Consider the following 13,010-nt stretch of genomic DNA (forward strand, 5'->3'; position numbering starts at 1 on the left):
GTCACTGTCGCAATTATGTAGCCATCTACACCTAACTCTCCAGGTGATCAGCAATCTAAACTGTGGTATCTTTAACCACTGTAAGCAAGTAGGCCATTTTGAAACCTAGTACTGATTATTATTATTAGTAGTAGTAATATCATTATTGGTATTATTACTACTATTATTATCCAAGAATAAACTCACAGACATCTGGAACTTCCGTCGAAATGTACATTTAGCAACTCTTGGTAAAATGAGTCACTAGTAATATCATTATTGATATTATTACTACTATTATTATCCAAGAATAAACTCACAGACATCTGGAACTTCCGTCGAAATGTACATTTAGCAACTCTTGGTAGAATGAGTCACTCAGTTAGTGAAATTTATAGGGCACATTCCGTTTTCTGATTCCTTTATCAAATACGCTACCGGATGGTTGAATTTAGTTCCTCGGATAAAAAAGTGTTACTGCTGGACACTAGACCAGATATGCCAGCTTAGGCATGCAATTGTTAATGAAACACCGGGATCCAAACTACTTGCCCTCTGCATGGAACAGTTAGACAGGATTAATTCTCTTCGAGCATAACGAATTCCAGTTAGACATCCCACTTTCGCTGCCATAAAAACAACAACGAGTTTTGTCTGTGTGTTTATCACGCCCCATTAGTAATGTAAACTTTTGAACGAGGACTGTCCAACACACTGACTACCAAATTTTCGTCAACCCCAGTCCATCGAACTGTAGTTGCATCCCAGTGTGCACGGTATGAAGCATTTTAGGGTGACAGGGTACGATCGAATAAATTTTCGAAATAGATGATTGAGGTGAATGTGCATCAGATTTCGAAAGTGACTGAAGTTGAATTTTACGCGTTGCTAAAAAAAGATTTGTGCCTACGAAACGTAACACAATAAAACTGAGTTCAATAGAAAAATGTAAAAGTTAACTAATACAAAGCGGCAGACTGTAAATGGATTTAGTTATTGCGAGTGTGCAGATTTCATTTCCCTTTTTACTCCTTTCATCTGAACAGATCGCTCTCGGAAGCAACCGCAAGTTCAGCATCAAAATCTCGGTGGGAGATGAGAATCAACAGTACTTTTAGGATGCACTTTTGTCCTAAAAAGTCATGCATAGAGTGCCTCAGCACCCGTTCAAGTGTCTACACACACAACCCAGAAACAGCCGATTCAGGATGTATCAGGTTAAAAGCACCTAGTGCTTGTAAGCTGACAAGGCGAGTGAAGGCTCTCTTGCTAGATTGGTCATATTTTCAGGACAGAACCAATGGGCTGGCGGATCGAATGTCTCTAGGATCCTGATAGTGATGAGAAGCGCTCAAGCATACATACATTTTTAACAATTCCGTGTGACTTTTCATTTATTCTCACATAGTACATGTATAAAATGTTTCGTAATGGACTTTCGATGACAATCTGAAAATGTTGCTCTTAGGTAGAAAAATCAACAGCACGTCTCTACACACGGTTTTGCCTACCCAAATTCAACTGACACAGCTTACATTGTTTTAAAATAAATCTGATGGGAATTTCTTAGCATCTTTTTCGTTATCCAGATTGCTACGGTACAACAGAACCATTTGTTTTTCATTCCACATTGGTCGGCAGGTAACAGGTTTCATCGAAAGCGGAGCTCGTAGGTTGCAAGAGTAGTCATTTGATCGAGTGTCTCAAAAACACCGAGAGGTGAAAAATGGGCACTACGAGGCTGTAGGACCACACCATAGCACCATGTTGTCGCGAAAGATTTTTGGAGCCTCAGAACACTCATGAATATCTATTGTATACTTCTGTATAGTTCACGGTTGAACCGAAGTTACTCTGGTGGTCCAATAACTTCAAATCAGCGACCCGGCCAGAAATTGATTTCTTCTTGTACGGAGAATGTTTGTAACTGATCTTTCTATGGCTCCTGATGGTGATGTAGCAACGTCCATTTCTCCGCACGACAAGAGGTGAGCCATTGAGACTGAAGTCACTCGAATCTGGCGCACATTTCTACTTTCTTTCGGAATTCGTTAAATTCCTTTGAATGCCTCCCTTGGTTTCGAAACTACCAAGAACAGCTATTTCGAAGTTGCTACAGTACGCTTGGATTGGTATCTTTTTCGACTTGAATAATGAACAGATTTCAATACTCACCAAAATGAAGTCTGATGAGTACACACAAACAGTCGTACTAGTGATCTGGCTTCCTGTGGGTGAACAGCAGTGTGTGATGTTTGAGTAAAGCAAAGCATCACCTTACACCTTTACATAATCATCGGCTGATTTATGTTTTGTTTCAAAGAGTCTCAAAACTAGCCAAAGTGCTTGTTAACTGTACCACATTCGAACTGCAGATGCTGACAGTATAGGTCTGAAAAGATGAAAATGTATCTGGACCCCAAGCTAAGATGGAGGCCGCTGTGATCACAATCAAAATGTCCTCCAACTGCTTTCTAAGAGCGGGACAACTATTTAATGCAGTTGGGTTGAGGTGGTGTAAGGAAGCGTTCAGACCGAAAAGTACATGTGCAGAGAACGACGCCTCTTGAAGGTCACCATCGGTCAACACATGACGTACATGTGCAGAGAACGACGCGTCTTGAAGGTCACCATCGGTCAACACATGATCCGGATAGCGGTTGCAACAGCGGAGCATATCAAATGCGACATAGCAACCAGCGGAACCGGCGTGAAAATGGCCAAGACAGGGACGTCACCATTGGCTGGGCTGAACAAACAAGTGACTGTATTTGGCCAATCAACCGTCCTACAGTCACGTTGACTGACGGCACAGCAGCGTTGTTTGCCCTCTGTCGTCTTGTCACGTGGTCTAGCAGGCCCAATTTGGGCACAACTGATAGACTTTTCACGTTACGACAGACGGCCAGAAATCTAACTTAACAAGATGGTAGCGTGTGACGGTCCCCTATGTTGGTCGCGCCCATTTTCAACCTTCTGTGTTCGGGCTTCATCTGATCAGAGCCTCAGTCAGATAGGATCTGAGTTTCACTTTTGACAGGACTCGTCACCGGCTTATCAACCATTATCAGGTTCCATAACGTACGGATGGACCTTTGGTGAATAGCACGAGCGGTTCTATAGTTTTTTCTAGTGATGTATGGGTTATTTTGAAACCTCTTATTTTTTCAAAAATGACCGGTAGATAGTGATCTACCACTAATATTTCTGCTTATTTTGACGCATTGTTTAGGATTCAGAACGCATACCTTGATTTTTGGTTCGAACTACTGGGAAGACAAAGCTCTGGCCAACTCCGCGGAGGTTTGCAGCTGCCACTGCAATCTGATATGAAGCGTTCGGAATCAGCTCGCCGATTGTAGCTGTGTACACAAAATCGGGACTGGATCCATAGGTGGCGAGGACTTTGCGCTGACCAACGCGTGAAGGATCCTGATAATACGCGTCCGAATCGGGCTGGAGGCCGAGACTAGGGACTGTTGGACTTCGACAATCCAGGCAATTCCACATCAGTTTATAATGACGTACTTCCGTTAACCTCTTCTTGGGTCCTTTCCAAGTCACTTGCACTGCAGTTGGACCTTGGACCAGAATTTTCTGTCCTTGAGGCATTTCGGGTACTAAAGTAATGAAAGTAGGTGATGGTATGTGCAAAAATAAATGAGTCATTCAAATAAACTCGTCCAGTTGGAACTAAATATGCTTGTTCTAATTGTTTAGGCATGCAGTTTACGATGGAACTGGAGTTTGGACTTTAACAGATACTTGACTGAATGAAGAAACTGTAGCATACTTGTTGTCTGACCTGACCTATTTCTATGTCGTATATTCATTTGCGGAACAGTTCGGAAATCGGTGTCTTTGAAGTTCATTGGAACCCACTTTCACACTATTCATTGACACTGTTCAACTAGACAAAGGCGACTAGTCAATGAGCTGTCCCACAGCGTTAATAAAGTTTTACTTGTCGGGTACTTTTCACGACGCTTGCGCTCGCCACTAAATTCAACTGATGTTAGGACGCGAAAAGTCGATTCTCCCAAGTTCGACATCTTTTAAACCGGTTCATTCAGTCTCGACTTCTTTCATTCAAATTTGTTCACTTCATGCTCTATGAACTAAGCCTAATTTGATTGTGATCAACAAGGTTTAATTGTCCATTTTCCGGTTTGAGGACGGTTTATGAAAAGCCTAAATGGGAACCATGCTGACAGTTTTTTCCCTTTCCTGATGTGGAATGTGTGGGAAACCTCCATAGAAGGTTGGTCATACAGCGGAATAGTACACAATCGAACATCTGTTCTTCGGCGGCAATTTGACGACCGTTCCGTCGTTTTCCATGTGCCTTTAATTAATGCATAACTTTGAGTCTGTTGTTGACTGAATTGTCCCAGTCTAGCGGTTGTATATCCCTCTCCTGTCACTGTGATAAATGTTGGTACGATATCAACATTCAAGCGAGTGTTTTAAAGCATACCTAAGGCGGATGTTCCCCGCTTTCTCTCGTTTTGAATTTAGCCTATTTTATCCACTATTGTTGGTATAGAATACTTCCCCGAACTTTTTATTAAAACAGAACACAATTGGCGGAAGGTTTGAACATGTCTTGACGCGCCACCTTACTGCGTTTTGTGGAATTCTAATTCCGCATTGGCGTTTGGCATAACCATGCAGTGGAACGTAATCAACGCATGCGCAAGCCCGGTGAATACACGTGCTCAAGCAAGTGCAAAAGGAAGCAAGCACACACTCGTCACCAAAGTTCGAAATGCCTGTGGCTCGGACACCGGACCGACTTGTCTTTTCCTGGACTCATTCACCCACGATCCGGCAGATTTTGAGGCGGTTGCTGCCCCCGTTGCAACTCCGTTATCGATCGGTTGACGGATCATCCGCAACCAAACGCGGTAGTCTGTGCCTGGCGTCAAGTGCATCATAGAAAAACAACAACATATTTCCAGAGGCAGCGGAATTACTCCGGTCGCGCTAGCGGGTGTGATAGAATCTTGTGACGTTCCGAATAAAAGTTCATATCCAATGATGTAATTTGTTGTCCGTGGTATATCGGGATGTTGCCAGCAAATCTTCGCACTGTTCGTCGTGAGCGTGCGCAGATGTACACCTCTTGGGACCGGTAGTTCGAACACTGTTGGGCAAAATTTCAGCGCATCACGTAAAGGTTCAAAAGCAGAGACAGAGAGAGATCAAGACGAGAGGAAAGTAGTTCTGTCACGTTAGAGAAAGATATGGTCAGATTTACTAAATATATTCGAATTGAAAGAAGCGTATTTGGTCAGCTCCAAGCAAACTTCGCACAACGTATCACTACTAACGGGATGGAGAATTCACACCTGATAAAAATCGAACAATACCCAGAGTGGTGTCCCCTGGAGAGAAATGTTGTGTAGTGATCTACATGTTCCGAACATCATGTTACTGTCCGTTTTGTCCTAACGTCTACATAAACTTTACTATCTATGAGGCAGCTCACTTAGTGCAGAATGAAGTTACAGTATCATGAGATGTATTGTTCAACTGATCCAGCTGATATTACCAACCAACTTTCACCTCAAGGTTAAGTATCAACATCAGTGGGAAATATCTTGGTACAAAATGCGCTGCAGAAGCTGAGACGCTGGCGACTCATGCACCTATTTTATTAGTGAATGTCCTGCGCAGGTTATGACTTAAAGAACACTAAAACTTAGAAGCTGTTCAACGAATAACTTGAGTGTAACTGTGCATCGCTATTAAGCAAAACCAAAAGATGATGGACTTACGATAATCCTTCGTCGTGACTTCAATTTGAGCCCCTATACCAACGCCGTTTTCACTTCTTCCTGCCAAACTGATGTAATACAAGGTACTCGGTTCAAGACCCTTGAGAAAGTACTCGGTCAAATCGGCTCCCAAACTGAGTGTTTGAGTTGTCGGGTTGTCAGTTGGCCTGACTATCGATAATTTATCGCTTGTTGATGAGCGATAGCGAAGCTGGTAGCCCAAAAGTTCCCGACCGTCCGGAAGATCTGGTGGTTTCCACTGGAGATGAATGGTACTTGGATCAGTAGATTCGCCAACAAAATTAGATGGTGCTGAGGGGACTGCGTGTAATCAAACGAGATGGAATTCATTTATTTCAAGTGGTAAAGGCGATAAATTGCAAAATTGCTGTTTTAACAACACATAATTTGTCAAATGTTTATATTACTAGAGTTAGACTGAGGGCATGCAGTAAGTGTTAGCAGCAAAAATACCACAGTGTTAGTCGTATATAGCAAAAATATATAAAAAAAATAGAGGAGGCGCCCGTATGGTTCAAAAATTATTGTATACCCATATTTGGCCATCCCATCTCCAAACATTTCAATGTAGTTCCAATACTTCTGAGGGTTCAACCGAACCAGGAAATCATGTACCAGCATCTCATAGTCACAGGCCAACGAAGGACTGCAAAGTTCGGGAGACAGTGAAAGTAGCCTTGAAAATTACTGGTCCCCACAACTTGGGCCAGAAAATTTCGCCACTCGGGTTTTGACCTTAAACAGCGATACAAGCAAATACGTAAGCCAGTTGTCTCAAATATAGGTTCCCACAAGCAACCACCTACTTACAGTGAGTTTAACAATTCAGGTGTAACATCTCTTGTGGGAAATATGTGCTCATCCGATAATGAAAATACTGGTATCAGAGCACGGTTAAAAAGCGGCCGTTTGAACTTGCTGAAGCAAACGACGTTGAGTAAACTGACTTCCCTTTTTTATCTTTTATCACATTTGGTAGAGTTGAAAACGTTGCTGAACAAGGTTCTTTCGTTTTATGGAAAGCTTAACATCTACCTAAAAGAGGATTACCGTTCAGTTGGTACATTTGCATGACCTGACATGGCTCACTTTGGAAAAAGGTGGATAAGGCCACTAATTGTATTTTCCTGGTTAGGATAGAACACCTCGGATTTCAAACAGCACACACATATTGGTACGCCGAATGCCTGGTTTGATCTCCAGATTACCAGTCAGTTGGCACTTCGAACCCTTACGGTCACTACCTTATTGCTCATTCGCTATCCTACGACATGGCCCACTACCATCTGACTGGACCTGAGTTGGCCTGGTATATGATTTACCGCAGAAGGAGTGAGTAACGTGAAGGTTACGGGTTGAAAAGACATAGAATACAGCAAACTGTGTTAGCCTAATACTGCACTGTTTTCCATTAAATTTCGGCTTCTTTTTAGAGTTACATATATTATTATTTTCACTTCATGTCTACTTACGTGCAAAATGTTCCCATCGACCTACTTAAAGAAGCTGGAGAGTGATATACACATCCACTAATTTGCGCTTCGTGTCTCAGCCGCTAAGCCGAAAGCTGTTTTCGTCAATGATCTCTGCCGTTAATCCCCATCCAGGCAAGTAACCTGCTGAATTTTCTATTTCCGGCGATAGTCTATCTTGGGTTAGTTATCACAGAGAGGTCTGAAAATTTACAAACTTTGGACAACCAACCGGTTTTTGGATACAGAGTAATATAGCATATATTATTAGGTAGGCCGATGACTTGTAGCTGATCTAGTGAACTTCTACCTATAGACCCTATTTCTTCCGGTACGTCGACACAACACTGACTCCGTGCAAACCACCTGTGGTTCTTTCACCATGATCAGGTGTCCACTGGCCTGACTTCAGTTGACTGACTAAGCCTATTCGGAATTCCGCTATCCATTAAATGCGCGAATTAGCTGTCTGTGGTCAGGAATCGGCCTTTCCGAGAAATGATTTACCCACTCGAGGAAATTCGAAACACAAATCGATTAGTCGACCTGTTTGATCACGTTTCTGTCCGTCGATCTTGCCTCTCTCAAAAATAAGTGTTGTGCAACCGATCGAATTCGCATCCATTTGAATAGCTGTCAGTTATAAAAGTCCAAATCAACTTTTATTTTACTCATGCATCACTCATCTTGATCCGACAACACACACATGTGGAAGGAGAATGTAACTTTAGCCTGGCGAGGGAAATAGTTTAGTGAAATCGATTGTTTGTGCCCAACCACCACGGCTACTTGGGAATGTCCGTCCACCAACGAATCATTCATCACCTTATCGCTGGTTATTTTTACTTGACAAATTTTGGCAAAGTTTGTCCCGTTTTCAATTTGAGGTCGGACTTGTCTGACTGTCGTGGTAACTGGTTGCACGAGCTGAGGGATCAAAACAGAGCTGACACGTCCACACTTGCTTTCATTGTGTGTGTGTGTGTGTGGGCGTGTGTGAGTACGTGGTGAGTCGTAATTGACAAAACAATTGTCTGGAGACTGTGGGTTGGTGGCACTGTGACTAACCTGAGCCAAGTCGGAGAAATTTTGGAGATTCACCTCAAAACTCTCGGGTTGGACTTTAAAAGAAAGAACAAAAGAACTACCACTTGGAGTTAACTACTCTTGTACAAATTAGCAAAATGTATCAAGGCGGTGCCACAAAATTCATGGTTTTTTGTGTTCTTCAACCAAAAATGATTCACGAAGGGTATCTCAAGTTTTAGTTGAAACGGTATCCAGGATTTTGAAGTGTTTTCCCTTGAGCTGGCACTATTTATAGTGCCGATGAAAACTCTGTCCATTTTGTGACGGGTTAAGTAGCTCCAGTCCCTGAACTCCCCATTAACATTACTTTGTGGCTGGAAACAAAGCTTGCATCAGTATATACCAGATCATCGAACTAAAGGGACGGGTATGTAGGGAGATAGTTCACAATGTTGTGACACAACCCGCCATAAACGGCTCTAATGAACCTCACAAGGTGCTTGACGGTTATTTACCTTAAAATCGAGAATCGAAAGAAAGTTTTACTAGTAGATATGTACATGCCGAGTGCACATGACCAGAAGGAAAGAAAAGACTTCTATGGCTGGACTCATCAGACGGGTACGTACACAGCGTCAACTAGAGCAGATATCGATCAAGAAAATTCAGGGATCTACTTGGGAATTTCCAACCCTAATTGGTCCCTTCCAAAGAGCTCCTACCATCTGCACTATAATTTGATATCAAGCTTGTTGTGACGTGAAACCTGGATCACTTTCGTTCCCGGCGCTTTTATCTACAGATATTGTATTCTTTGTGGCTCTCTTGATTGGATTTTTTGTTTTGTTGTTTCAGCCTCGTGAGGGACGATTTCTAATGTGTTGTCAGGCTCGAGATATTTCAAGGCTCCTTAACGCGCCAGCTTACGAACCGGAAGATCGGTGGTTCGAATCCAACCTCAGCATCTCGACTGCTGCCGTCTAGGTTCCGGCAATTTGTCTGTATCCCAGCCCTCGTGCCTACTTCGGTTGGCAATGCAACTAGGCCCCGAAAGGGTGCTAGGTTCCGGCAATTTGTCTGTATCCCAGCCCTCGTGCCTACTTCGGTTGGCAATGCAACTAGGCCCCGAAAGGGTGCTACAGCGGAGCAACTGAAGCACGTCCGTGTGTGATGTTAATTCAAGGAATATCTTGATGAACTCGGTGGTAATCAAGTGTCTTGATGATGGTTCCAACTTTAAGTCCATTTGACTTCTTGACTCATTTCAATCTCTTCGCTAATTACCCATGAACCAGAGGTTTACCCGATGCACTCGCTTTAGGTACAAACTTTTTCCTACCAGAAACCCTATCGAACAAAATTCTGCTATTGGTTTGTTGGTACTCTATGAAAGTAATCTCAGTTTATCGAGTATTGATTAGGCCATATTCTCATGGGAATTACAAACATTTTTGTAACTAAACTTCATAACATCACTTCAGTATTTTTTTGATGCCACGGTACATTTGTATGCAAAATTGCTCATTTTAGAATGCCAAACTCTTTGCCGTACCGCCTTCTGATCTGATGATTTCATTTCCGTTCACTACATAACTGCAGCCTCTCAGCCACATGGTTTATCGAAACGCGCTATGTTAGAAATCCCGAGGTTAAATGCAACTTATGGACTCAGAGGTACATTGAACGCAAGACTGCCTACGTAGTACGTTCGGCAACGTTTTGACAGTGATGCACAAATGAAAAAGAGGCGTTTGTCACTGAGACGATACTGGAATGACAGGTCATTAATGCCCTCTACTGAGATGGGCTTACAAAACTGTCGAACCAGAAAATAAGCACTTTTAAATAACGGATGGTCATGCACACCAAAGTGGATCTTTACTGTGTTTCGGTAGGTCGTCCAAACCCAAGCTAACGTCGCTTTACTTGATGTGCCATTCAAGAGCATTACTAAAATATTCCAAACTTAGGTGGATCTGGTAGCCATATGTGGATGAGAAAGTTCACGTTGGCATCCATTACTATGAGTCTTAGTGACAGACCAATGAACCTGGAGAATCCGACACCTGTGGCGTTAGGTTGGAACAAAACATCAAAGCACATTATGAATCTTTCATACTACTAGTTAGAAGCACAATTTGACTGGCGCCGCAAACCCAAAAGGGCCTCAGTGAAGATGTTATGAGGAAATGCCAATAACCTTCATGGGTGCATCTTCCGCGAATAGTCAAATGCTAGTTGAGTGTTACACGATAGTAGTTTTCAGTCGTGAACTAAGCGTCTACTAAGAAACCAGCTTCGCACGGAACCACGTAGCCAACGTATTTAAAGCAACCTTTCACTCGTCAGAAAAGCTTCTGTGTTTGTCTTTTGGACTTTATCTGTTCCAGCTAGTTCCACACATAATCACAAGTGTCCCGTGTTGAACACACTTCCACATGCAGTCATGTATTTAGCACGGATATCCATATATTTTCAGTTCCATTTTAAATCAAACAGTTTTGAGTGTCTCGTCGAAACCCTAAATCTTTCTTGTCATGAGTGACATGCACACACAATTTTGTTTGTCATCCCTCAACCTTGCTTCAAGTTCAATGAATACACGGAAGACAAAAAACAAACATTCCGCCGTGCATCTGGGAAAGTGGATATGCATAGTATGGCAATCGAGGCGGGCAATTGTCTTGATCACGTCATGTGATGCTAAGGTTGAGTTGCAGGCGCCCGATAGTCCTACCGAATGTCATACTAAAAACGCATCGTCACTTCACTACTGATGATTCCAACAGTAGCACATTAGAATTTTCTGATTCAGCTAGGGTCTGACGAAACTGTAGTTCAAGCCGCATGAGCTGCCACAGAATTCACTTAAAGCTTCTCATCTTGAGAGGTAGGTTGAGTTCTCCCATGTCCATGTAAAACCACATATTTACACGAATGGTGAAACTTTGTGGCTTCCATAAAAATATTTTTACCAGATGTGGCCACTACGAACGGCGACAACCGATGCAATACGAAATACGCAGATGGGGGCCGTGTGAACGTTCGCTTCGTTAACTGAGCTCCGCTCTGTCTGTGCGGTTTATTTGATCGCCAGGCTGAAGGACTGCCACTGTCTTTTTACGCCATTTTAGTTAGGGAATAACAGATTAAGTTTATTCAATGATAGTTCTAACATGGGCTAGTCGGCAGTTATCAACGAGCTCGAAATTTTTACTCCCCAAACTCACATGAAGCAATAGAAGCAGAGGTGAACTATTCAGAATCCCCGGTTAGCGCTGCTGCTGAGTTTAGCCGATGGGACTGTAGTCATCTAACTGGACCTGACTCAAAGGTTGACTGCACATACGAGCTGCTGAAATATTCATGTAACTCAGGACACTAACCGTCTTGTTAGAAACGAAAAATTGAAACGGAAGTTGTGGTCTATTGACATATGGTAGACATATGGTGCAATCAGAAATATCAATAAAAAGGTGGTCGTTGTGCAACTTTTAGTTATTGATTAAATGTTCCTGGTAGCCTAGGAACTCAATTTCCGGAAGTGTACTGTGAAAGATGATAAACCACCAACAACCACCAACTCAGCCCAATGAATTAGCTACCTAGTTCCCATGTTTACCTCATTTCCCCTTAAAGCACGCAGGATATAGAAGTCTGTCTTTCATGCCCTGTAGTGGCGCTGACTGTATTTACCTCAAAGCCCTGTGATTTGGCTTCCAGGCACCACATGCACATGGGCAACTAGGCTACATGGTGAGAACGCACGCGTTATCTGGCATTCGGTCGTTTAACTAGGGCCATTGTTGGCTTTGTTTTGACAAATAAGGGTCTTCACATCTCGCAAAAAATGCACATCCGAATAGCTGTGAGAATCCTTGTGCACAAGGTTCCTCATCCTCCACACCTCCGGGCATTTACTTTAGCGAATAGTTGATAAATCAAACCCAGGTAGACAGAAACACATATAAAATCAGCTAGTAAGTGCAGGAGTTTCCATATGGATCTGTGTGTATTCGTGTTAAAAGCTTATATAGATATTTGATAATAGTGTGAATGAGTAGAGGGTGCGAAGTTTACTCAAGGGGGGTATTGTACCACTGCTTTGATATAGGCGCCCAATTTACACCGAAACAAGCACAAATGGGGTCAGCGCAAAGAATAACAGTGGTTAGAGGAAGCAAGAAGAATATGAATTAGGAGTACATATAAATATATATGGAGGTTTTCGTCGAATTTGTTAATCCTCATGTTGTCTGGTGATTAGATGATGAGGAAAACACTTACGCGTTCCGGTCTGGTGCTCATGCAACCCTGCAAGGCATGCAAGACGTGCGGATACATAGGACTGGTGAGCGGAAACATCTTGCTATGTCTCAGAATTAGCTACAGCTAGAAAATAAAATGTGCAAAATCACTGGCTCTGCTGGTTGATCCCTACCTGTCAATCAAATTTGCCAAGGACTGAATAAATGAAACAGTTTCACGCTTCAATTCCAACAAAAAACTGTGGTCGTTGTTCCTCACAGAAATCAATGCACGTCCAACCAATTGACCATATTCCTTCACTAAGGTGATGAGCATCTGTGAGATTAGTAAATAACGTTTAAGAGAATAATCTTTAACCGCCAACTGCATCCGTTGGTTATGCTCCCATAGTAGGTCTGATGGCTGGATGGAATAAAACCTTTGTTTCTTTGGGTTATTCTCATAAATATACCTAATAAAC

The 13,010-nt window shown here is 42.6% G+C and overlaps 1 protein-coding gene across 1 annotated transcript; it reads right to left on the bottom strand.

Moving 5' to 3' along the window:
* Positions 1-3,228: 3,228 nt before the first annotated feature.
* Positions 3,229-6,078, bottom strand: T265_12696 (hypothetical protein; the record flags this gene model as incomplete). Its single annotated transcript, XM_009164959.1, has 2 exons — positions 3,229-3,599; positions 5,760-6,078. Coding segments are annotated over 2 exons (690 nt in total), but the record flags the coding sequence as incomplete, so codon positions are not given.
* Between the last annotated feature and the right edge of the window lie 6,932 nt (positions 6,079-13,010).

The sequence above is a fragment of the Opisthorchis viverrini genome, assembly GCF_000715545.1.
Source record: "Opisthorchis viverrini unplaced genomic scaffold opera_v5_10, whole genome shotgun sequence".
Classification (NCBI taxonomy): domain Eukaryota; kingdom Metazoa; phylum Platyhelminthes; class Trematoda; order Opisthorchiida; family Opisthorchiidae; genus Opisthorchis; species Opisthorchis viverrini.